The sequence below is a fragment of the Plectropomus leopardus genome, chromosome 22 (genome assembly GCF_026936395.1).
Source record: "Plectropomus leopardus strain MGB_pleo_1.0 chromosome 22, ASM2693639v1, whole genome shotgun sequence".
Taxonomy (NCBI): domain Eukaryota; kingdom Metazoa; phylum Chordata; class Actinopteri; order Perciformes; family Serranidae; genus Plectropomus; species Plectropomus leopardus.
Genome location: NC_142197.1, coordinates 9,777,247 through 9,802,670, shown reverse-complemented (window position 1 = coordinate 9,802,670; position 25,424 = coordinate 9,777,247). Strand labels below are relative to the sequence as shown.

Genomic DNA, 25,424 nt, shown 5'->3' with positions numbered 1-25,424 from the left:
CACACTCTGCATACTAAATTAAATGCACCTTGCAAATGTGGACATGCACATTATAAAATGCTCAGGAGCTCACAGGGAAGAAAGGTGCATGAATCAGAAGCTGTCAGTTTATGACTGTGAGGATACTGGCTAAGAGGAGGAAGGGCTGAAAATGTCCCTCGCTATGTTTACATGCACACTAATATTCCACAATTAATCCGAGTTTGCCAATATTCTGAATTTGACGCAGGTCATGTAAACAGTTTATTTGATTTTGTATATTCCAGATGTAGCATTTTCTGATAAAGACATGGTGGGTATGCTTGTATCGTTCAGGCTTTAGAAGTGTTTTTGGACATGAATACAGCACATTCAGAATATCCATCTAAACTAGGGTTTTTACTGCAATTTGCAACATGCGGCCTCTTGTCTGTTTACGGTCATGCCTGTGTGTTATAAATGTATTATACCCAGACCAACTCCCCAGCAGTTTGCAAGAATGGTGTAGAGATGCATGCCCCAAAGAAAAGTCCACATTTTTGGTTGAAAAAAGAAACACACTTACCTTAATTGTGAAATACTTGTTTATTAACAGTTATTTGGAGATTTTGCAGTGGTTTGCACAGTCAAACAATTCAAACGCCAGTGGAAAACTTGGTGGTGAAAAAATCCAAGCTGTATGTAGGCAGGAATATTAGTTGAATATTCATTTTCATTAGCCATGTAAACAGCTTACTCAAAATATTGTCTTAAAAAGGGCAAACTGTTGTTTTTTTGTGCATGTAAACATAGTATTTCAAGGCCGCTATCCAGTAAATATGGATGTTATGTTTAACTCCTCATATTAGAATACAGCATATTGATTTGTCTGCAACATACAACAACTGCTTTGGTTAATTGTTATAATCAAGAACCAAACTATAAAAGGCTGCACAGACAGATGTAAGGAGACAGAGGATGTTGTTTTTTTCCTTAAAAGAAAAAAAATCATGTCAGTCAGTGAATGGACATAGATTTATTGTTAAAGTGTGACTGGACTTGACTTGGAAGTAATTGGAGTGAATCCACGGGTCACAGCAGATCGTAAATCATCTTGTTAAAATTGGCGATCCATAACACTGTACTGTCAGTGCCCTTTGACTGCATAACCCCAACCAGCGCCTATATGGAGTCCAGAGTGTATTTCCAGACCACAAAGTAAGCCTATAGGAAATTCTAGCTTATTTGATCAATCTGCTGTGTGACATAGGTAAAAAGAAAAAAGAATCATATGTGAAGATTTGTAACATGTGCTGCACCAAACATCAGTGCAGCAGCGAAAATTAAGGCTTCAGACTTTAGAGACTCCATCAGTGCCATAGATATTTATTCACATTAAACATATTCAGCTTAGTTAACTATGGTGTGTCTAGCAGGAGGTAGCGCAATACATTTTAGGTGCTTGAAGAAATACTGTACTGTCCTTGTAAGTGCCACATGGCTTATAATAGGTTATAAGGGGCTGTGTTGGTATGATATATTATTTAGGTTCTGATGTTATTTAATTTTACACAACAATTTCTATATATTTTTAATAGTGTTTAGTAGCGAACTAAGGTTGCAGTTGTAGTTACTATTAATTTTGTGTAAGAGTACAGGTATACAACAGGTATGATGCCGAGGCTGTTAAGTGTGCATTACAAAAAGAGGTTGCTGCAATTTGCTGCTGATGATTTGAAGTCTTCTTCAGTTTTTAAACGCAATACATTTTTGACCATGTAATGGTTGGGATAGATATTTCAATGTTTATATCAACAATCATGTATCCTCCTCAGCTCCCTCTGCATATGGAGTTCCTCAGGGGACGATCCTTGGACCAGTCCTCTTTTCATTGTACATGCTTTCTCTGGGTCATTTGTTCACTTGCTTATAAGATGCGTCTTATCACTGTTATGCAAATGATACATACATAGGTCTATTTATCTGCCAAACCAATGACTGCAATCAGCTGTCCTCCCTCCATGATTGCCTAACTGTCGCTAAAGTTTGGATATCTCTTAATTTCCTCCATTTTAAACCCTAACAAAATAGAAATTCTTTTAATTGGCCCTTACCTCGTGAATAATTTGGAACTGGAATAATAAGGAACTGGAACATAAGTCAAAACTGGGATACCTTGCAGACTAAGTGGCCTAATAACTTGGGCATGTTGAAATGGCCACTGTAGTCCTTGTCAGTGCTATAAAAAAAAGAAGAAAACCAGGAATGATTTAATGAAGAAAACAAACAAACAAGCTGATGACACCAGGCGCTCCTCAGGAGATGCCTAGCTGGGAGCATTTGAGAGCGCTTTGGAGGCGCAGCATTTTTTCATCTTAGAAGCTTGGGTTGCGTTTAGTTGCTATGATACGGTATCCATGCAAGTAAATATACCCGCACATAGAAGAGTACCTGCTTTGGATGAGGGGAAGGCTGAGGCATGCAGGAAGATAGGACGGACCCGTTGGTCTGTGTTCATAGGAGGAAACAGAATAGGCTACATACACTGTATGGACAGATTTCTTCTCCATTGTTGTTGTTTTTGTTCAGCACTTGTACATGACAGATGTGACGGCTTGTCTTTGAGATAGGCTGTTAATCCCTCTTCTATTGTGACTGAAAGCCTGAAGTGACAGTGACAAGCGCAGGGTTTTTACCCAAAGTTGAAAACTTTTTAACTCTTGGCACTCCGACAAAAAAACACCCAACGTGCGGTGCTCAGTGCAGAATTCACGCCCAGCGCCTCGTCCTACTGCTGGTGTTAGTGGCATGGCAGAAATAAATGGCGCTCCCATTGCAAGTCATTAAAAGAAAATACACAGGCTTCAGAAAAAAGAAAAAAAAACCTGCTTTTGACACGAAGGTAGAAATGGTTTTCTTTAGAGATTCATCAACTGGTTCAAAGGGAGACATCCTAGATTTCAGAAAACAACAATAACTGTTAAAGCATTTTGCCACAGCACAATTCGGAGAAAGAAGCTTAATACCGAACCACAGCACGAAGGGCACTGTAAGTTTAATTCAAAGCTTCCTGCACAGTGACATAGTAGAGTAGCACACCATCTGATTTGACAGCAACGAAGTGGCTGTCAAACTTCTGACAAGCAGAGGTTTGGCAGTCATATCAGCTCATCATCAGCTAATCAGGACACTGTGTCCCCCCCATTTAATGCATCACATATGAGAGCTAAACCTCCATACTATGGCTCAAATGTGCAGCACCATTTACACGATAAAGCATTTTTAATTAGGTTGGGCTAAGAGGCTCCATCCATTAAGGTTTCACGTGTGTGAATATATATAGTAGGTATAACCCTCTAAAAGCTCATGTGTCATTTATTCGGTTCTCTCCGGACCCAAAGTGGAACATGGCCCAGGAAGGGAAATAAATATATAAGTCGGTGTGTAAATATACACACATAAAAGCACACTAGTACACTCTGAGTAGAAAGGAAGGCACACACTAACTTTTTTTAATTAGATTAATAAATCAAGGAGGCGGCTGCCTGTGACGGCCAATGCCATTCCAGTAAGTCTGCACCAAGCCGCTGTGGCAAAGCTGGAGCATAATGATGTAACCACACCACCAGTGTGTGTGTGTGTGTGTGTGTGTGTGTGTGTGTGTGTGTGTGTGTGTGTGTGTGTGTGTGTGTGTGTGTGTGTGTGTGAGGCGAGGCAATTCATTTGACATGTTTTCCAAAAACTGCTTTCTCTACAAAACGCTGAGGATGTGTCTGTTTGGTGTGTGTGTATTTATGCTCCTATTCCCTTCACTGCATTCATCAGCAGTTGGTGTAGCAGTGGGTGGCCAATGAGGTGTTTGAACACCCCCCCCCCCCCCCTGACCCCTCCACAGTCAAACCGAGCTCCCAGCTTTCCCTTCACACTCTAAAATCCCCTCGTACCCCTCGCTGGTGTTTTTCCTTTAAGTTCAATATGCTAATGAAGGATTCCTGTCTGCCGTTGGTTGGCAGCTGCTTGGCTGTCTACGCTCAGAAAAACAGCATCATTATTTATATATTCTTGTTCTCCAATAGTAGAAATAATATTAGGTGTTAATGACAACTCAGCACAGCGGTAAAGTAGGGAAGAATGGTGTGTGTTTGGGGGTGTAGTGCTGCACTGCCTGCCTCCAAGCTGTTTGTTTGATAGTACAGTAATATGCATAGTAAGCAGAACTTACTAATTTCACACACACACACACACACACACACACACACACACACACACACACACTGACTGCATTCATACACACAAAACCAGGTTAGTGGGAGAAATCGTGTTAAGACAATCTGAGAATGTGTGTACCTGAGTTGCAATAACCTAGTTATTGTGAAACCCAAGTTTACATGCAGATGGTCAGTAATCAGATTCCTCCTCTTGTTTGTATCCAAGGCAGCATATTCAAACTGTATTACATGAGGCTGCAGCTTGAAAAGTTTTTTTTCTCAGAGTTTTAGGACTGTTAGCACAGTGCGAGGACAGACTCTGCAGTGTGAGAGCACACAGTGTTTCCCTACTATTTGCACATGCTTGAGTTTTACAAATAGTCTACTGTTCCGCTGTGGACTTTTTTGGTTTTTAGATTTATTCTTCTTAGCGTCAGTTTAGTATGGTTGGGCTGGAATATTTGGGGGGTCTTTTTTTTTTAACAAAGAAAAGGGCATGAGAACCATTCATTTTCATTTCTTACTCTACCTTTTTATACACTTTTTATACTTTTCCAATCCATTGTTACCAAGACTTGTAGGTATCATTTATACCAGTTTCAATTCTTGTCCTTTTGAAGGCGCTTTGGATTCAGTTGTTTTGAATACAAGGACATACTGCGAAGACCAAAGAACTTTTCATCTCTCCTCACCGCGACAGTGATGTTTTTTCCCGGTCTCAAGTCTTTGCAATCCGAAGCATCCATCCTTTCATTATCTGTAATTGTGTATCCTTTTTAAGGGTCACAGGGAGGTTGAAGCAGATCCCAGCAGACATAGGAAGAAGGGGGAAGTACACTTTGGACTGGTCGCCAGACTACACATAGACACGAAGAAACAACCACGTAGAGACAGACACAGACAACCATTCATGCTCACATGCACACCTGTGGGCAATCTATGGGGCTTTTCCTTTGCTGTTATTAGCTTCACCAATTTGCATCTCAGTTGTCACTTTAAACATGCCAAGTGACGTCTTGCAGATCTCAGCCCCTGACGACCGTCTTCTCCCCCTCAAACATGTCTGTTTTGTGACACTCAACCATGTTTGTGTAGAAGACCAGAGAGAAAGGAGTTTCTAAAAGTCCTGGTGTGTTCAGCTCTCAGTACTTTTGTAGCTTTTATTTGAATCTAAATGTTTTGATGTTCAGTTTCTCTCCTGAATCCTTGTTCTTAATTTAAATACCCGCCTTATTTTACTGTTCCTTGCTCACTTTTAGCTGCTTGGGAGCTATGTTAAGTCACTGCTGATGAAAACCCAACATTTTCGTATCTTGCTACCTCACAAGAAAAGCTTTTACACAACAAACAAATTAACAAATTAACAAGAGACTTTTAATGTAAAGAATTAATAGAAAATGTATCACCAAATTAGCAGAACTTTGTTAGTGCCTGTTCTTCAGTACAAGCACTAGAATTAGAAACAGCCACAGTGAGGTGTTATATGAAGAGCTGCAGACATCAGCCTCTTACTGCACGTCTGAAAACAGCTCACCCCCAACAGGTAAACTTATTTTACCTGCCGTGCTGTTTGATGGAAAAACGCTTGCAGTAAAATAACAGAAGTTTAGTCGTGGATCAGTCAAGCTAATGCGGGGAGAAAATGCAAACTCCACACAGAAGGGCTCAAGCCAGAAAACTCCTACTGAGAAGAAACAATGCTTTGAGACATGTAAAAACCCTGCAAAAAAAACATGTGGTACACATGGCAAAAACTGGGTTTTGAAAGAAATCAATCTGTGTTGACTGGGCTTTTCTTAATCCCTTGGCCAGATTTAGAAAACCTGGATTTTGTTTAGTTTAGGTTTAAGAAATCTGGTTACTGTAAAAAAAAAAAAAAAAAAGCTGACATTAGACATGTTGATGCCAGTTTCTCTCAGTTTTAATGTTAGTTTTGTGAAACTGTGGACTGTGTTATCTGTTCTTTTTGCCTCCATATGCGCTCTCATTGTATGAATATATGTGGTTAAAAAATGCTCCATTACTGATGACCCTGGTTTCCCACAAAACCTCCTCTGGGTGGCAGATCAGTGAAAATGGGCTCTAAAAATACCACATGAAATTTCATGTGGGCCACTTTTCTGAACTAGCTGCCATAATTGCTTCCGAACACTTCATACACTCCCCATACACACATGCAGCCACTTGTAAACACTGATCGGGATGCGTGCATAAACATGCTGTGCCATACACAAACAAATACATATTACACAACCATCAGGAAGTGGCTCTCTTGGAGATGCGCATACTTAGTCGCACCACAATCAGCTTCCCGATTGCAATGGGTGCAAATCTGGCTGCCACTTACTGCAGTCATTGAATCCATGGAGCACTGTCTGTTTTCTACAAGTCCCACCATATCAACAGCCACATGCTCGCCTTGAATCCGCCATAATAGCTCTGCTGCGCATGATATAATGGCTTGATAGGCCATAAATGCCCTTTGGAAAAACTGTCTCGCTCTACTCAAAGCTGTATGTCTCCAACAGGGTCAAAACACCGTTAGCTGTGTGGTGCTAATGGGCTAAGAGCTTGTGAATTTTAGGTCTCAGTCTCTAAGGGGCAGTCGGGGTTAACTTTGGTTTTGAGCTGATAGCTTGTGGCACACCATTAGAGCTGAAGTATTTAACTGAAACCAGCTTTAAGAAAAAACAGTTTTTTTTCGTTATCCCAAGGTAAAGTTTCTTATAAGTGTTCTTCCTGAGTTTGTTTGAGGCATTTTGGTCTCTACCAAGATGGATTTATATTATTTGTTCACATGAATCAAAGCTTGAGGTATTTTCTCTAACTGGAGCTCAAGTGTTTTTTAATAAATTATGCTGCAGCGGCAATTAAGTAAAGGAGACAATTTGACTCGAGTCATACTGTAGTCCCAAATTTGATGACTTTAGACTCAACTTGAAATGTTTTTTCAAAAGTTAGAACTCGACTTGGACTTTAACACCAATGACATTACTTGGACCTGAGACTTTAGACTTTAAAATATGTGATACCTTCCCCCCAGTCCTCTTTAGTGAAGAAAGCTAGAGACATTTTAAAATATGAGATGAGTTACATACGAGATAGTACAGAAACATATAAAAATCATGCTACTGTGGCACTGGTCAAGTGCTAAATAACTATTTTATGACTAAGTTCAGTCCCATTTGTTTAAATTGAGGTGTCTTAACAAATAAATACATTTTTAAGGCATTATTGTGACTCTGTTGTTTAAATGATATTACATTTGGGGAAGAACACATTATGACTTGATTAGGACTTGAAAATCCAAGTGTTTAGGACTTGAGACGTGTCTGTCTTGACTTGAAACTTGGGACTTGCAAATCAATGACTTGGTCCCTCTTCTGCTTTTGTCTCAAAATTTAGGACTTCGGACCTGATTTGGGATTTGTCTCAGAACTTTCTTGACTTGGGACTTTGGGGCAAAGATTCCAGACTTACTTGTGACTTGCAAAACAATGACTTGGTTCCACCTCTGCAAGAAAGTATTTAACCTCACTTTTTCATTTAAAAAAGACACAACAGTAATTGGGAGAAGCACAACCATTCAGTGACAAACAGCATGAACGACCTTCAGAAAAATCCTCTGTCTTTGCATAAGAACACAGTCATACTTTCCAAAATTGCATCAGACTTTATTTAATTTATACTGCTGCATTTATTTAAGAGCTCTGCAGGGGTACAATGCAATTCGGTTCATTTTCTGCCGTTGCCTTAAGAGCCGCTCTCTTTCAATCACAGCCAGTCAAGCCAACATCTAAACCAACATACTTGCACCTCTGTGGCTAAAAGAATTACATTTGACACCCATTTAACACAATCACAGCTTAAAATTTTCAACTTTTCTCTATGGGGGAGTAGGAACTCATATTTTAAATTTAACAGCAAACACATCAGCTGCGAAGTAAAATGAAAACGGACCATAGTGATGTAATGAAATGCAACTTGAAGAAATGGACCAAACTTTAATGGCACTAGAACTGTTAACTGAAGTTTATCTCCATCCCACTCATGTTTGTGTCCTTGTCAGGAGGCCAGTTGGAGAGTCTGATGGAGACCATGAGGGCAGAGATCGCCTCCCAGCCACCAGTCGAAGGTTCCTACTCTGCACGCCGAGGGGATTACTGCATAGCCAAGTTCGCTGATGGCGAATGGTAAGCAAACATCATGATACTTGTGATCATATTCAAAAGCCTTACAATGATCTTAAAGGAGTAGTTTGGGTTATTTCAGATGGGTTTGTACAAGTATGAGATACTTATCGGTTAGTCAGTTTGTGTTATTGTGTGATTGGTGAATCCAAACTAACCCTTGAAACACCAAAGTCACACCAAAACACAAACTAACTAGCCAATAGAAGCCGAGGTAGACCAGTGGCTCCCAGGTTTTCTGAGGTAAAATTACAGTTTTTGTCGATGGAGTCTTGCTTTGATGAAATCAAAGTTAAGTTTTACTGTCTAACAGCAAGGTAATACATTAAAAGTATTTCAAATATAGAATACGCTTAAACTGATATAGATCTTTTCAGATGGGACTCTTTGGCAACTAAAACACCTTTTGTTGCTGCCCGTCCACAACAGTACATTGCGTAGCTTCCATGATGGCACTCCTGCCTGCTTCTCCGAACAGGAGCCTGCAGACCGCCATCTACAGTTGATAAAACACTGACTTTGGATAAATAAAATCATACAACCTCATGTCAAATACTCCAAATTATCCCTTGAACCCATTGGCAGGATTCTAAACTGTAAACTGAATCATACGCTTAACCCATATCAAGCTGCTCCTCTTGTGACAACTAGTTGATGTCTCTTTGCAAGCAGGTGATTTAGGATTACCTGAAACAAAATCCACCTCAGCTGAGCTTCGTTACAATTTTATGAGCAACATTTCCTTGAGAGATACAGCACTGTGCAAAAGTCTTGGAACACCTTCAACTTTGTTGTTCTGCCGAGTTTATAATGATCATACATTTATATCTCAGTAGTCTCTTTACTAAAATACAACCAGAACATACAGGAAATATGTCTAAAGGATTAGAAATCGCACATTTTTCTGAATAGAACAACTTAAACAGGCCAAAGTTTTTAGTGTGACCTCCATTTCCACTTAGCATGTCTTGAACTGACTTGAACAGATGATCTGAGATTTACGATACTAATCTGTATTTACACCAGGTTGCATACAAAATGCCTAAAGCTCGATATTTATTGTTTGAGCTACTATGTGTTATGGTTATACCATTCCATGTTTAATTCTAAATATTGACTCTAGTCTTAAGAAGCCATTTTTTCTCTAAATTTGTTTACTTTTTTGGTGTTTTAATGCATTGTACATGTTCTCTGTGTTCTTTGTATCTTAGAGACACACACACACACACAAACACACACACACACACACACACACACACATATATATATATATAAATATATCCTCATTGCAACTTTGCTAAAACAACAAATCTATGGTGGCTTAATACTTTTGCACAGTACTGTACATGTTTGTGTGTTTCTTTCTCGTCTCAAGAATACCTGACCATTCGTTCTTACCTTGTCTCTATATAAGCCTGCGATGCGTTAACTGCAGACACCCACAGGGTGTAATTAGCTCACTGCCTCCGCTTTGGCCTTTCAGAATCAGCGGTTGCTTGACAGTAACACACACACACACACACACACACACACACACACACACACACACACCTCTATCTCGTCTCCTCACCGGATGTTGGAAGTTTACAGATGGTCATGGGGACAGATAAAAGTCACAGTGATCGAGGGAGGGAGAGAGAGCGTCTATGTCAAGAAGGTGACGAGGAAAAAAGATCACAAAACTGATTAAAAAACCAAATGTTCCCCGACACAGGTGCTGGCCTTTCTTTCCCCCATTCTTCTCTCCATCTTCCTCCTTTTCTTGGGAAAAACTAAAGTTATTCCATTGTCCCCACCACCAATGCAAGTCAATGAGTATTTCAAACAGGCCATCTGTTGGAAACTGTCACTTTCTTCAGCCTTTTTCTGTATAATAGTCTTCTTGTTACTTTCAACAACAAATCCTGCTCCAAACGTCTGAGATTCTTGTCTTTTCTTTTTCTTTCTTTTTTTTTTTTACCAGTCATATATTATTCAGCAAGCTAATTATGTTCATGTTCACATTGTTCTGTGTCCATATCTTTGTATTCTGTGATGCATGTGGAATGTCGGCTTGTTTCATTAGGGGGCTAATTAGAAACTCGTCGCCTTTCAAGTCCTCTTAGAACACCACAGAGTCAGAGTAAATAGAAAGGGAAAAACCTCTGTTCATCAGTCACGCACACTTTGTCTCTCACTCTTTCTCTCTTGCTCTCCATGCTCGCTGCTTTTCTTTATGTCTTCCTGTTAATCACGTATTTGGTTTAAACTTTGTTCTCTTGTCTCTTTCTTTGCCCGTGTGGCCGTAATTATTTGGCTTTCTCCTGCTGTCCTTGGTTCTTAGCCAGTTTTGGCTTTCACCGCTCTCATCGGAGTTGAGAGTCAGACAAGTGATAGTCAGATGAAGAGAAACTTCCTGAACTGAGTCTGAAAAAATAAATAAAAAATGCTCTTCTGTAGCTCCTATATGAATTCATGATTAGGATTTGGCTCTTACTCAGGGACGTTGTTTTATCTTCTAATTTGTCGCTGATCTGTAAGTCCTCCTAATATCAAGTTCATTTCCATTCGATTAAGCTTGCCAAATTGGCTAGAAAAATCAGAGTAATACGGGCTAGGAGGATAAACATAGCTCCCAATTTAATACCATCACAATACATGGATGGTGTTTTAATATATGTTATTCAGTGTTGGAAAATATTGCGATTTTTGTTTAATTTTGAAACACTAGACCATTGGAAAAAGTAAAATCATAAACTGTACATCCTGACACATATTTCCAAACATACTGCACATCGCATGTCTATCAGTCTCTTTGTTATTTCAGCAGCGTCTTATACTACATAGAAAAGTGGTAAATTAACTAATGACTGTTTTCTCATTTTCAACAATTCTGTTACAGTTAAACACTTTTAGACTTTACTTTGAAAGGTGCTTTATATAATAAACATTCAATCTCTGTCGGCTGCTAAACAATCAAACCACAGCAAAACAGTGATAGTACATGTCTTAGAAGAAAGTTAACAAATGACCAAAAAATCGGGATTCTTATTTTTTTTCTCCCCATACCTACAAAGTAAAGGTGCTGGGTTTTGTGATTAGCACTAATGCACTAAAGCTATTTGCTACAAGGCGAAAATGGGTCCAAATTTCAGTTGTTTATTGTGAAGAGGCCTCTCTGCAATTTCCACAGCCCCGCCATGTCCTGATAGATCCCCTCTGTCCCCTCTCACTCCCCCGGCCTACTCATCCTCTCCTGCTCCTCTCCCCCGATCGCAACAGACACATCCTCCAACACCTTTTCCCCTGGGAAATAAGCACGGAATCATTTACTCATCTCCTTTTCCTCTTGTGCCCTCTGTCTTCATCTCTCTCTCTCTCTTCTCTCTGTCTGTCTTTCTTTTTCTCAATTATTCTTCCTGCTGCAGGTACAGAGCCAGAGTGGAGAAAGTTGAGTCACCGGCAAAGGTCCATGTCTTCTACATCGACTACGGCAATGTGAGTGACTGTGACCACGACTTTAACGTATTGTCATCATTTAAACATAGCGCTATTGTTTAGGGCTCCGAACGCATCAAAAGTTAAGTTACGGCCAAACCCGCAGCCAGAGGGAATCTAGTATCTGAGGAGGGATTTCTTTTCTATTTCTTGCATCAAGTCAGACACCAGTTGTTTCCTCATCTCCGCATTCAAAGAAACCCAGCAGCCTTTATGTATCCTTTCAGCCGGAGTTTTTAGGACAAATATGATGCGGGGTTGTTTGTTTTCCCTTTATTGTTTATGACTGAAGCAAAGAGTGCAACTGAGTGTATCGTTTTTATTCCCTTTCACAACAATGACAAAAGCAGAACTCCCCCTCTCGCTGATCTCTTTTTTTTTTTTTTGCATTCTGCGATGACGAAGGCACTGCATCCTTGTGAGTGCGTTACTGTGTGTGTGTGTTTTCTACCCACGTGCGTACACATGCTTGCATCACCAAGTGGCTCATGCAGCCAACCCCCGGCCTGCGGGACATTTCCCATGATGCAGCGGAGCGGCACAGTGTGTGACTGACCTCAGAGAGAGGGGGACAGCTCGAGGTTTGGCTGGCAGACGCGATGCGTCCTGGCATGTTGCTGAAAGTGTGATTCTCCGAGGCCGACCTGGCGCACCAAAAAAAACAAAAAACGGAGCTGATATCTTTCTACCTTATTCTGTGTAGTTTTGCGTCACTGAAGATTGAGTCATTCCGGCCTTGATTTCATGCCTCTGTGTCATGAGCTGTTAGTTGGTAATATTGCCACCTGTCTCAGGTATAGGTCAGTCCCTGAATTATTATGTGATCATTAACAAACACAGCAGAGCACTTTTGTCTTTCGTTTTTAAGGCCCACATTTACGATGCTGTCAAAATCTAATATGGCGTTGATAAATCTTAACGTCCTAATCCATAATAAACGTTCAAGGTATTTTCTGTCTAGACTCTACAGTCCAATGAACACATTAACCTTAGATATGAGGGTCATTAAATTTACTCCCCACTTCTAACGTCTGTATGTGTCTGACTTTCCAGCAGCGCGTTCTCCCTTTAGGTAGCCTGTGCTGATCAGTGATTGGTCATTGCTCACATTGGCTGACACCTGTCAGGATGTATCAACTTTATGGCTACTTAATGCCTCATATCAGTGAAAAGTAGTACTTACTTTTCAAATATAGCAATGTGAATTTTGTTTAAATTTGGGAAACGAGCCAAACTATATTCCTGACTTTGCTCGAATAAAGAGGCGAAGTCCTGTCCCTTCCAGTAGCCCACCATGGGATCTTATTTCAGGAAAAATATGTGCGTTTTTTAACAGCAAAAGACGAATCATTTATTGAATCTGTTGTTGTGCCATGAAAAACACATATGATGTTTTTAAATTTAAAAGGTAATTTTGCGTCAAGAAACTCAGTTTGTCATAAAACTGTTGAAATATGAGATTGAGAAAATACATAATTAGAAAGTCTACACACCAAAAAGTTGAGTAGATGTTGCCAGAACTTTTTCCTGCTGAAGCTGTGATGCCTGTGTGTGTGTTTTGTACCAGGATGTAATGACACCAGCTTGTTGCTTGTTTTCGCTTCCCACGAAGGTTATTGTAGTTAACTAAAACTAAACAAAAATTGCCTCTTGCTGTTGACTGCTGTACATTTGTTTTTAAAATAAGGCCCCATGGGGGACAAGAACAGATGTGGACTTCTTGACTGTTCTGTAGATCCACAAGTCTTAAAAACAGACAGCAGATGTGCTTTTATAGGGTTGTAAATGCAGGTAAACATACAAATATCATGAATTCATCAAATGTGATGTCTGTAATTAAGCCAAAGTTATTGTCTCTCTTAAGCACTTTTTAGAAAATGTAGTTCTGTTTGTTTATTTTCCTAAAATGCATTTCAAGGATCATTGTATTCAAATGCACGCCGACAAGCTGATTTTAGTTTGTTTCTGATCTGACAAGTCTGCCTACCAACTTGACGTCTATTGTCGTCTTTACTCTTCGCTCGTAGCCGAGCTAGAGAGCAGATGGAGCTTAGCGAAAGGGGCCTCAGCACTGCTGTAGAAACAGCTGCAAAGTGATTGGTAAGGTGACATATACAAGCATGCAGCCCTTAAGCTACAAAATGGCATCTGTCCATCTTTCGCAGTTTTAGACGATCATCGTTAAAGTGCAGATTTCAGAATTGATTCAGAATCAAGGAAAAAAGCGGCGTACATCACAGAGTGCGGGGAGGATTTACAGCCCCAGTACTTGCTGTGTTTTGTTTGAGAATGTCGCTTGCTGAGGCATTTGATTTGAGAGATGCTCTCTGAAAAACAGAATGTGAACTTTTAGCTTTTTTTGTTTTATGTCTCCGTATTACAACCGAACAAGCCAGACACTTCTCTCTAATCTCTGCTGGCTTTCTTTTAGTGTACTTGTAGCAGGACATGAATGTCTCTGTCATCTTTTTCTCAGACTCATCATTACAAATATGTACTCCAATTGTTGTCTAGCTTTACTTTATGTATGTAAAACCTCAAACTCATAAACTAAATAATTCCCCAAGAGTAAATATTTTCGACCCTGAACTCAGGCTACCATCACAGGTCCAGTATTTTTCCTTGATAATATAGAAAAAAGTAACACCGCTGTGTGTCTACGAATGATTGCTGAGATAAACACCATGAAATCTGTCTTGAAAAATGTTCTATATCGAGTCTGACTCCTGTCCTCCGTTCATCCTCCCTCAGAGAGAAGTTGTGTCGTCCACTCGTCTTGCTGCCATGCCCCCTGCCTTCGGCATCCGGACCCTGCCAGCACAGGCCACCGAGTATGCCTTCGCCTTCATCCAGGTCCCACAGGACGTAAGTGCGCGGACGAGCACGTGTGCCTAGCAGAGATATGTGTTGCAAGCCGAAAGCTTCAGAAAATAACTTTGAGATAGCAACTTCCTCGGTCTCATTTTCTGCCAGCTTTTGAAAGTTGACTTTTCTGGCAAGACATAAAAATCTGTTTGAGTTCCACTTATCGCACGAGGTGATAAGTCTGTAACTGACAGACGGGGTTGAGGTTTCATTCCGAGCAAGTGTTGATGAAAATTATGCTCATACATAATGCATGTAGAACAAGGAGACAATGACAAAACACCAGGTCATTGATTAACTTGGCTGCAAAAAATAATTGACATAGTAGCAGAGAGACAATTTTTTATGAACAATTTATGAACATATACTCCAGACTCCCACAAATCCATACTGTAGCTATACAAACCATCCAGGTGCTTAATGCGTGTGTGTGCATATAAATGTCCACCTGATAGTGGAACAGCAGTCACTGTTTTTTTTTTTTTTTCTGCAGCCCTAATCTTCTTGTTTACATCCGACTGTGTTTACTCAACCTCCAGTGACCACTTATGTGTGTGTGTGGGTTTGTGCTTGCAAGTGCGTGTGTTAGAAACAGTGTTTTGTGTGTGTCAGGGGGTCAACTCATTGGTAGCCTCCTGAGCCGGCAGCATCCTGAATAGTTTGTGCAGATACGGACGTGTTTTTTGGTGTATGCCTGATTGGCACACAACTAAGCCTTGTCTTTGGTTTTGTGAGTGTGAGTGTGTGTGTGTGTGTTTGTGTGTGTTTGTGTGTGTTTGTGTGTGTGTGTGTGTGTGTTTGTGTGTGTTTGTGTGTGTGTGTGTGTGTGTGTTAAGGGTATTTGTTCCACATAGCCTAGATAAGAGCATTTGTAATGTCATATGTTCCTAGAATTAATGACTCACAATGGACACATTTTTTGCTGTTATTTAGTAGTTTTTTTTTTGTTTTTTTTAAAATCTACACTCATTTGGCAATTTATTATGTACATCTAGCTGGAGTTAATGCATCCTTTTACAACAGTCTTGCTATAAATCCTACCTTCATGAAAGAAGCAGCAAGGACATACAGTATATCTACATTTTTTTCATCTGTTAAAGGGGCAGTTCACCCTAACTTCAATAATACATACATTTTCCTTCTTACATGTAGTGCTTTATATCAGTCTGGATTATTTTGGTTTAAGTTGCCAAATGTTGGAGATATATGATTTCTCTCCAATATAATGGAACTGCCTAATATAATCCACATTGGTGGGTGTAGTTCAGTAGAAAATAAAAATAGGTCCTACGTGAAACTCATAGACTAACATCTCTGCCATTGCTTTGTTGGTTTTTCGGAGCCTGAAGTTCAATTTTTTTGGTACTTTGAGCACTACAATTCAAGTGCCATGTAGTTCCACGATATTGGAGAGAAGGCAGACATCATTCTCTACAGCCAAGATCGCCAACATTCGATGAATCACACCAAAATAATCTAGATTGATAAATAGCACTACAGGTGAGAGGAAAAATGTGTTTTATATGGGTATGAAATGTCCCTTTTAATATGTGTATTACTGCATTTGAAAATCACATTTTACGACTGCTCTCATTTTTGTAGAATTCCACTTAAATACTTCAATATTTTTTCAAGACATTATGGATCCTTTGGCCTCTTGTTTGACATGTGTATCAAAGATTCACACAGTCGCACAGTGCAAGCTGTGTTTGTGAGTGTGTGTATGTGTGTGTAAGAGAGCTGGTGGTGCCTGCATGCATGCTGTCACCTGTCTCATGACTCAGTGTCTCCTGAAGGATGAAGTGGCCCATCTGTTGGTCCAGCCCAGGGGACAAAGGCATCACCTACACTTTACAGCCCCCAGACACACACACACACACACACACACACAGAGAGAGAGAGAGAGAGCGCTTTACCACATGTTGGAGGCTGACACGCACCCTTACACCTCTCCCTCTCACTCTTCCTCTGTCACTCTGCATCTGTCTAACCTTTTTTCCCGTTCTTTCTGTTTTCTCTTGGTTTTCCTTTCATGTGTTTGCCGTCAGCTTTATCTGAAGCTTTTTACTGTGTCGCTCACACTGACAGCACGGTGCCCCACTTGTGCTGCAACCTTTGCTGCTGCACATAAGAAAGGTTGTTGCCTTTGTGTCACAGCCCGCCACCTGATGCCCTGCACACAATGTCTGTCTTCACGAGTTATGAAGCTTCAGTCTCAAATTCTTTATTTTCTCAACACCAAAATCCTGCCAGTGGGTCGAGATGCTGCTTTCCAGTGCAGTTTCATAAAATGTCCCATTATTACGTGACAATATCGCCAAAAAACAGCAGAATAGAGGGTGCACTGTCACTCTTTTGCTGTTTTGTAGAGTAAAAAACAGTCTGATACCTCAGGTGTGTTTGTAACTTGACAAAGAACAAGACACAATGTACATGTTATCTCCGTGACATCTGACTGCAGCAGGTGACTCTATCAGAGCAGCAAGTGCTCCCACATTTTTACACTATTAATTCCAATTTTATTACAAATGTTGAGAGCTTGCCGACACTCAGGACACACTGCCACATTTTTATTATGCCGTCAGCTAATTAAAAAAAAGTAGTCCATGCCAAGAGTGCACTTGAAAAAAAGACAAACAACAAAATAAATTCTGAAAGGTGCCACGGACAAGAAGAAAATGTTACTTGAGGTTATGCATCTGTCAAAATGAATTCTGTTTATTTGCATGACTTAAAATGCACCACCGTCCACCTCCTCTCATTAACAGTCATGCAAAAAATCCACTCGGAGGAACAGGCTACTTGTTGATTTTTGGCTAAAATTGCAAATGAAAGGTCATTAAAAAAAAGCTGAAAAATAGCTTTTGACACTACAAATCTATCTAGTCTTTGTTATAGTTAGTTTATTTTTTGATTTAAAACTTGAACTTATTACCTGCACCATGAAGGTTATGTTTTTGTTTTTGTTTGTTTGTCAGCAGGACGATGGTAAAACAACTGGCCCTTTTTTAATGGAACTCAGTTAAAGGATGCCAAATGGGCCAAAGATGAACCCATTACCTTTTAGATTGAACTAAATCATGTAGTAGATGTACAAATATTTTTGTCTCTTTTGTTAACATACAAAAACTGCTATTTTTTGGTTCTAGCTAAGAACGGACTCTTTGGGCTCCAGAGCAATTTATTTTGTATGAGGTTCAGGAACCGGGATGGAGCCCGTACTATGTTTGCTGAAAAAATGGGAGAACTGGTACAATTATAAAACTGCTTTATTTTTCAAACTAATGTGACTATGGAAACATAAATACACATGTATCTTAAAACTAATTATCCTACTCACATAAAAAGGTAAATTATCTGCAAAATAGCTGTGTCAGATTAATTAACCATTAACCATTAATTAACCATTTTAAACCTGGATCGGCAACACTTTTTTTTATGCTGCATTCATACGCCTTTCACAAGTATTTAAACCTTTTAACACTGAGAAAATTTCTTTCAAAAACATGGGGGAAAAGATTTGTAGATTTTGAAAATTAGTTTTTGTAATAACAAGGAAAAAATGTCCACAGAACTATATTTGTATTTATCTTATATATACCATTATTGTCTACTATATGCCATGTTTATAATTATCTTTATCTTATCAAGACAAGATTTATTTAGCTAATTTCAGGTAATTTCTTTGTAGTTTTTTACTAATTTCTTGCTAATTTCTTACTCATTTCTTTTCAAGTTACTCATTGCCTTCTTCCCATACTTGAAGGAAATCAGGCCAATTTGCCCAGGTTTCAAAGGTTTAAATGTGTTTTGATTCATTGAGCACATAGTTTTTGATTGAAGTCAGTTGTAGTGGCTGTTTTGTGTTAAGACAGCATTTACACTGTATTTGTTGACTCATCTTGTTAAATAGATTTTTCTTTAGTAGAAAAAACATTTTTTTATATTCTACAAAGAAAGCATAAAAATAGTAATGTTTTGTAGCAGCGCTGACACTGAGCTTTTGTATTGGCACCGCTTGAAAAACTCCAACAAAGCCCAAGTGCAGATCTAATGATATTGATTTACAGTGAGTATAAGGCAAATATTTTAGCCTGTTTTTAACAGAACGAAGCGCTTTAACCAGGTCAGTTCTGCACATATGGTGGACAAGTGAGGGTCACTAGAAGGATCTCATTAATATTGTACTGCCCCCTCACGAGCATCAAAGTATTCTTGTTCTGTAATACGCTCTCCCTGCATTTCTTTAGCTCTCCTCCTGCGTCTGCTGTATCCCTCGCTGTCCGTCACACACTAACTCTCTCTCGCCCCGAGCTCCCCTGCAGCGCCTGTGACAAGTTGACCAGGGGGAGTGCGGGGACAAAAAAGGCCCTTAGTTTTGTGCCTTGAACAAGCTTCCCCTGCCCACACACGCTTGCACACACATACACACCAAACACGCACATACCCAAGGGCGGCTAGCTCGAAGGGGGTTGCCATGGAGACAAGACCAGGGCGAGAAAGAAGGGAAGAGAAGAGATGGATGGTGTAGGGGAGGAATGGATGATGGCCAGGGACTGATTTATTTTTTTTTTTGTTTGTTTTGTTTTTAAGTGTCTTCCTGCCTCTGAAGATGCACCTCCCCTTTTTTTCTCGCTTTTGCTCAGACTGCTGGAGGACGTGAGGTCAGCGTTGCATTGCAGCTGTTCCACCTCCTTCTCTAGCATGTGTTCAATCAAATGCTGGCCTTTCACATCTGAGAAGGTTAGGGATAAGAGAGAGCGAGGTAACTTACTGAAGAAAAGAGAAGAAAAAAAGACAGGAGGAGGAGATGGGTGGGAGACTGTTATTTAGTTCAGTCAAACTAAAATCCTTTGAACTGGTTGAGTAGATAATTGCCGTGCTACACGATGACTGTGTGAGTGATCGAGTAATTGTAATCGATTGGAGAATGATGTGTACGTGTTGTTACTGACCACATCTCCCAGTTAGGTTCATGCACATTTAGGCTGTTTTTATCAGCATTTTTTAAAAATCAAATCAAATTTTATTTCATTTTATTAAAGTCATATTTAACTAGGTAAGTCCCGCTGAGATCAACAATGTCTTTTTTAAGGGAGACCTGGCCAAGACAGCAGCATAAGAAAAGTTACAGACAACAGCCACAATAAAACATAAAAGAGATAGACTAAACGTGGAAATATTAAAATACCTGCGTACAATAACAAGTACCAATGGATTTATTCACCTTTATACTTTTGAGAACTTAAAAATCAGGCGGAGACACCACTTCTCTCAGTTTCAAATCCTTTTGGAGGCTATTCAAAGTGAGGAGAGCAGAGCACATAAAAGCTTTCTTTCCCAGCTTAGTCGGTGCAGATAACGAAACTAAATCTTAAGTTTGCAGAGCTACAGTCAGATCTCTGTGCAATCAGATTGCAAATGTATGAAGGTAGTTTTCACCTAGTAAGTACTTTCTAAATGAACAAATAATAATAACTAACTCTCTAAAAGATCAAAGATGGCCAACCAGTGTCTACATAGTGTAATTCTTTTGTGTGATTAGGAGCCACAAGTGTTAACATCAGAGGTGCAAAACTTGTAACATTTTCTCGAAAATTGCCGTTTTGAATACAAAATGGCTCATTTGTGAGATCTGTTTTTGAAAAGTGGGGATGATGGGGATGTTAAAGCTCTTTTCAGTAAAAAATGACAATTGGATGGATAAAATTATAACATTCTCACAATGTGTTTCATATAATCTTGTAAAAAGAAGTTTTTGGTGAGAAACTTCAATTAATACAGCTTTTTGAGGGAGAAATTTGTTTTAGTTTTCACAGCAATATAAGTTAGAAATTAGAGAGGAAATCATGACATTATATATAGTAAAGTCTGTGTGTGTGTGTGTGTGTGTGTGTGTGTGTGTGTGTGTGTGTGTGTGTGTGTGTGATTGAATCTGTGCTCATACAAAGGTAGTGTACTGAAGGACTGATTGACATTAAAACAGTTAAGTTCTTTTTTTATAATAAAGATTTATTTTTTTCCGCCGGGTGTAAAGGTGTAATAAATAACCACAAAAACAAAATAAAGTGCTATATCTAAGCTGCCTTTGAATACTCACATTCATTTTCACGAGCTACAAGGTACATTGATACAGTTTTGGACCCAGCTCTGCACTCAGTTGGCTGTTTTTTTAAGTGCCTTGAACTGTTGTCCCCCTCACATTACTTTTGCAGCAGTAATTCGAGGGTGTTTCTCTCTATAACCTCATGCTGAAATTGACTGAAAAATCCACATTTCAAAACAGATAATAAAAAATGTTCTTCCCCTGGTGAGTTTTTACCCTCAAACATACTAATTATCCTTTTCCCCTTTTTGTCTCACTTTCTTCTTCCCTTCTCCCTTCACCTTCTTCTCCATGATCTCCTCAATCGTCCTTTTTCCTACTTCAATCCCTCCATCCTTCCTCTGCTTCTTTAGGAGGACGCCCGTGCGGACGTGGTGGACTGCATTGTGCGGGACATCCAGAACAGCCAGTGCCTGTTGAATGTGGAGTACACGGTTGCCACCTGCCCACACGCCACAATACAGTTCGGGGACACCAAGGACGACGTGGGTCTCGGCCTGGTTAAGGAGGGCTTGGTCATGGTGGATGTCCGCAAGGAGAAGAGCCTGCAGAAGATGGTAAGTGAAGAGATGGGATATACAGTTGATGATGGGAGGGCAGCGTTGGGTAAAGTGATTTCATGAATTTAATTTAGCTTTGGAAGAAGTAAATTCAAGGCTGATGAGTCGGCCTCTTGGGTTTTTGCTTCTCTGATTGGATTGATTGTTTTCACATTTAGGCAGCGAGTATCTTTCTCTTTCAAAGTTATTCTCTATATAGTTTTTGGAAATAGATATAGAGGGTAAAAAAGTGCTTGAATTTACATATTTTGTGCAAGAATCAGAAGTTTTTTTTGGCAATTTTACTGCACTTAATTTTGTTTGCATTGTGGATATATGCTTTCATTACGTACTGTAATCCATCTTCTAAGCTTCTTGAATTAGTATTTTGCTAAACAGAACTGACATTGTCATTTTAGTCTTTGTCAAACCTACCCGGCCTTGGACTTTGGATCGTACCTCTTTCTCTCTTTTTAATTTTTGTCTGTGAGCTTCTTCAAAGCCCGCTGCTTCTCATTATAAAAAATATTTCAGGTTAAAACAGTAATCAACCTTAATTTGTTAAACTGAATTTGAGGGAACTGGGCCTTAAAAGTCCTTGAAAAGTCCTTGAATCAGATGTTTCAGAAGGTTGACGCGAATCCACGCAATGCTGACTGACAGTGATTCGTTGTTTATACTTTGGATGAGATGTGGATTGTTGTGCTTTCAGGGGCATTAAAAGTCTGAGTCTCCTTGCGTGAAATAATTAAATTATTGAACGAGGTCAGTTGGGGAGTTAGATTCATAATGTCAGTTCCTGCAAATTTTCTATTGATTGACCGACTGTCTGAAATATAGTATTTGTCTTTCCAAAGTATGACTTATTTTCTCTTCCTTCTTGTTATTCAGTGGCTCACAGTGCTGTCCAGATGCAGAGTATGGATCAATATTTGTGTCAGCGCTGTTCTTAATAGACAATACTGTCAGTTGATCAAATGGTAGCAGGTGTTAGTTTTTTAAATGTTAAGCATTGTCATTGTAGAATTGGCTCCTTATTTATTATTTAATGTTAAAAGGTCCATATGCCGCCTACAGCTTTCTAACAGTCCAATAATGACCACATTTTCACGCTAACATGCATCCACTCAGTCCTTTCCATCTCGGACTTTGTCACGTATAGATTTTTTTTGTTATGAATGAAAGCTAGTATCACACTAAATGCCTTTAGGTTGTCGTTTTTTTAAAAATGTGAACACTGTGGCACATAATACCTCTCCCCGCTTGTCAATTCACCGTCGCACAATAAACATTTACACACCTCTACAATTTGCCTCAGATGGCAGCCATTTTGTCAAACCATGAAGCGTCGCTCATTTACTTTTCGTCTCATTATGCTAATTCGCCCGGCAGACTCGAAGCCACTCTGTACATGAAAGATAAAGAAAAATGGTGGATATTTATTCCTGCTGCAATTACCGCTTCTGACAACCCCAATATTAGTCACTCTGCTTTTTATTTAAAAAAAACTGCAGCGGTAAGAAGAAATATGTCCACAAGAGTGCAATTGTTAATAAACATAATCAAAATATATATTCATATGAATTAAAGTCTGGTGGGAAGAGCACGTTTGTACCGTGACATAGTTACTGACTCATTCTTGTACACAGTCAACAGCACTGATAAAAGCACTTCCTGCCTCTCAGTCAGTCAATAAAGCCCTGTGCATCATTGTAAGAGTGTTTTGACCTCTGACCTCCAAAGAGTAGCCAGGAACCATTATGCAGTCTCTGGGTTAATGGACCCTATAGACCACGGACAGTGATTAAAACCTTTAAGCCAAATGACTAATAGGCTTATAGACTGCACAGATTTAGGTTTTGTTGCATCAAACTGTTTCTCTTTAGTATTTAACAGCTGCATCTTCGGCATTTGCCTCTTGCTTGCTGGCTGCAGATGAATATTTTGATTGGAGAAAGCTTAACAAGCAGCAGTGCTGCCAATGAGCTTACAAGTGAGTGTTGAAGTAAAGCTCTGCAACATTTCTTGTGGGTAATTCCACCCATCAAGTCTGCTTCCAGACTCGGAGCTGAAACGAGCTGAAGTGTGATTAGGCCACTTTTCAAGCCTCTAAAACAAGTCAATGTGCTTCTGATTTATTCGATAGACTGCAGTTCCGCTGTGTATTGTAGCCCCGAGAAGTTTGTTATCAGAGTTGAGGGGTGTAACACTGTCTTTTATAACAGACTCAATATCTTAGGTACTTTTGTGTTGACCAGTGATGTTAATTTAATGGTTCCTTTTCTTTGAGGCTTAGTTAGAGATGATGAAACTTTTTGATGACATGTACCAGAGCGGAAGCAATTTGTTGATTATCAACTCATGTGATTGACAGGAAATTAATCTGCCGCTATGTTGACAGTCGATTAATTGTCTGTCATTTTTCGAGCTAAAATTCTCCTCCAAATGATCTCATTACAGCTTTTCAAATTTGAGGATTTGCTGCTGTTCTTTGTAAAGTAAATTAAAAATATTTAGTTTCTGACTTCTGACAAACAAGACTTTCAAAAACACTGAACCTAAAAGTGTTTTTTATTTCTATGAAATGTCAAAATATATTAGTTAGTTCGAGAAATAATCAAGTATATCTTGCAGCCCCACCACACCTCATTGCCGTCCCGCTTATGACTCACAGCCCTTCCCCAGCTTATCTCAACTCTGTCGTTATATCAAGGGCTGTATCAGAATTATGTCAGTTGAATCAGATTTGGCTGTTCAATACAAATATTCAATGGTTTGTTTTGTTTTCTGTACAAAGTTTGAAAGTCTAAATACATTCTATGAGATGTTCAATATGACAGCGGCATTCACGTCACATAGTAAACAAGCTAACAGCGCTAACAACGGGGCTCAATTGGGCAACAACATTTTTTGCCTACACTAGACATCAACAAAAGTCAGAGACTGTATTATATTAACGTGCTGTGAGCTCACAATCCTCGGCTTCTTCACTTTAGGGCGTGGTCTCTCTCTGTCTCTCTTTTTGCCACTGTCTGCATGTCCACAGCTACAAAAAGTAGTGTTGAAAATAAGAGCAAAACCTGGGGACCAAAATGTCCAAAGAAGTACACTGCACAGAAAAAAATAACTGTTCGACATGAGGCAATCTCAGTAAACTGATGGTCTCCGACTGATGATTTGAGTCTCTTTAAGCCTTATTAAAACCATTAATTACTTCTGGGTAACATTAGCGGTGTGATGCCAACAGTTAGCCCTGTAACTGTGTGTGTGTGCAGCTGGCCATTAACTGGCCATTTTGTTTTGTAAAACGGAAAGTGAAAGCTGATCCACCTGTCTAGTATTATATGAATGAATTTGTGAAATAGATTTAAAGAAACATTTAAAGGATGATGGTAAAGAAGACAGTAGGCAGTAAGAACATGTATTTATATATAAACACACATCTGATGAATACTCCTCTTCTTTTAGTTTCTTTGTTTCTGTTTTGATATGCACTTTTTGGCTTGTATGCTTGTATCCTTTTTTTTCCCCTACTGTTTTTAAATTCATCATATTTGACCTAAAGTCAATTGTTTTCAAGGTTCATTTCTGGTTTAAAGATTCATGAGCAGCTCTGCAGCTGCTGCTGGTGTGACAACAGAACACGTTATCTCGCCGGGGCAGTAGAGCCAAAAAAACGTTCCAAGATCCAACCTTTTGTTGACCTCTGGATCCGTGCCCCTGTTCTTCCCCTCTTTTATAGAAAGTTCCCCTCAAGCTTTTGATAGTGTGGTATCCAAGTCAGCTCACCCCTGAGCTCTTTCTCTCCTCCTCTCTCTCCTCTCACTCATCCAGACTATCAGCCTCCTTGTAAAAGTGACTTTTGTCCTTCCTATCTGTTCCATTTTGGCTCTATTCTTTATTCATTATCCATTCCAGGGGATTGGAACATGGTCATTGTAATCTGTACTCTAGTGCCACGCATTGCGTAGCAGATGGGCTGTAATGTTCACTGGCACTTCAGTGACTATCAATAGTCAGTTATAAGTGCACTGAAGGTTAACACCAGTCTTTGAGGATGGCATTGTCCCAAGAGAGGCAG

At 39.6% G+C, this 25,424-nt stretch overlaps 1 protein-coding gene across 1 annotated transcript in view; it reads left to right on the top strand.

Annotated features, from left to right (window-relative positions):
- Positions 1–25,424, top strand: part of snd1 (staphylococcal nuclease and tudor domain containing 1) — a 245,423-nt gene that overhangs the window by 200,954 nt on the left and 19,045 nt on the right. The window contains exons 19-22 of the mRNA XM_042511217.2: positions 8,236–8,359; positions 11,764–11,833; positions 14,585–14,698; positions 21,158–21,361. Coding sequence (XP_042367151.1) covers positions 8,236–8,359; positions 11,764–11,833; positions 14,585–14,698; positions 21,158–21,361 — 512 coding nt within the window. The remainder of the gene's footprint in view (positions 1–8,235; positions 8,360–11,763; positions 11,834–14,584; positions 14,699–21,157; positions 21,362–25,424) is intronic.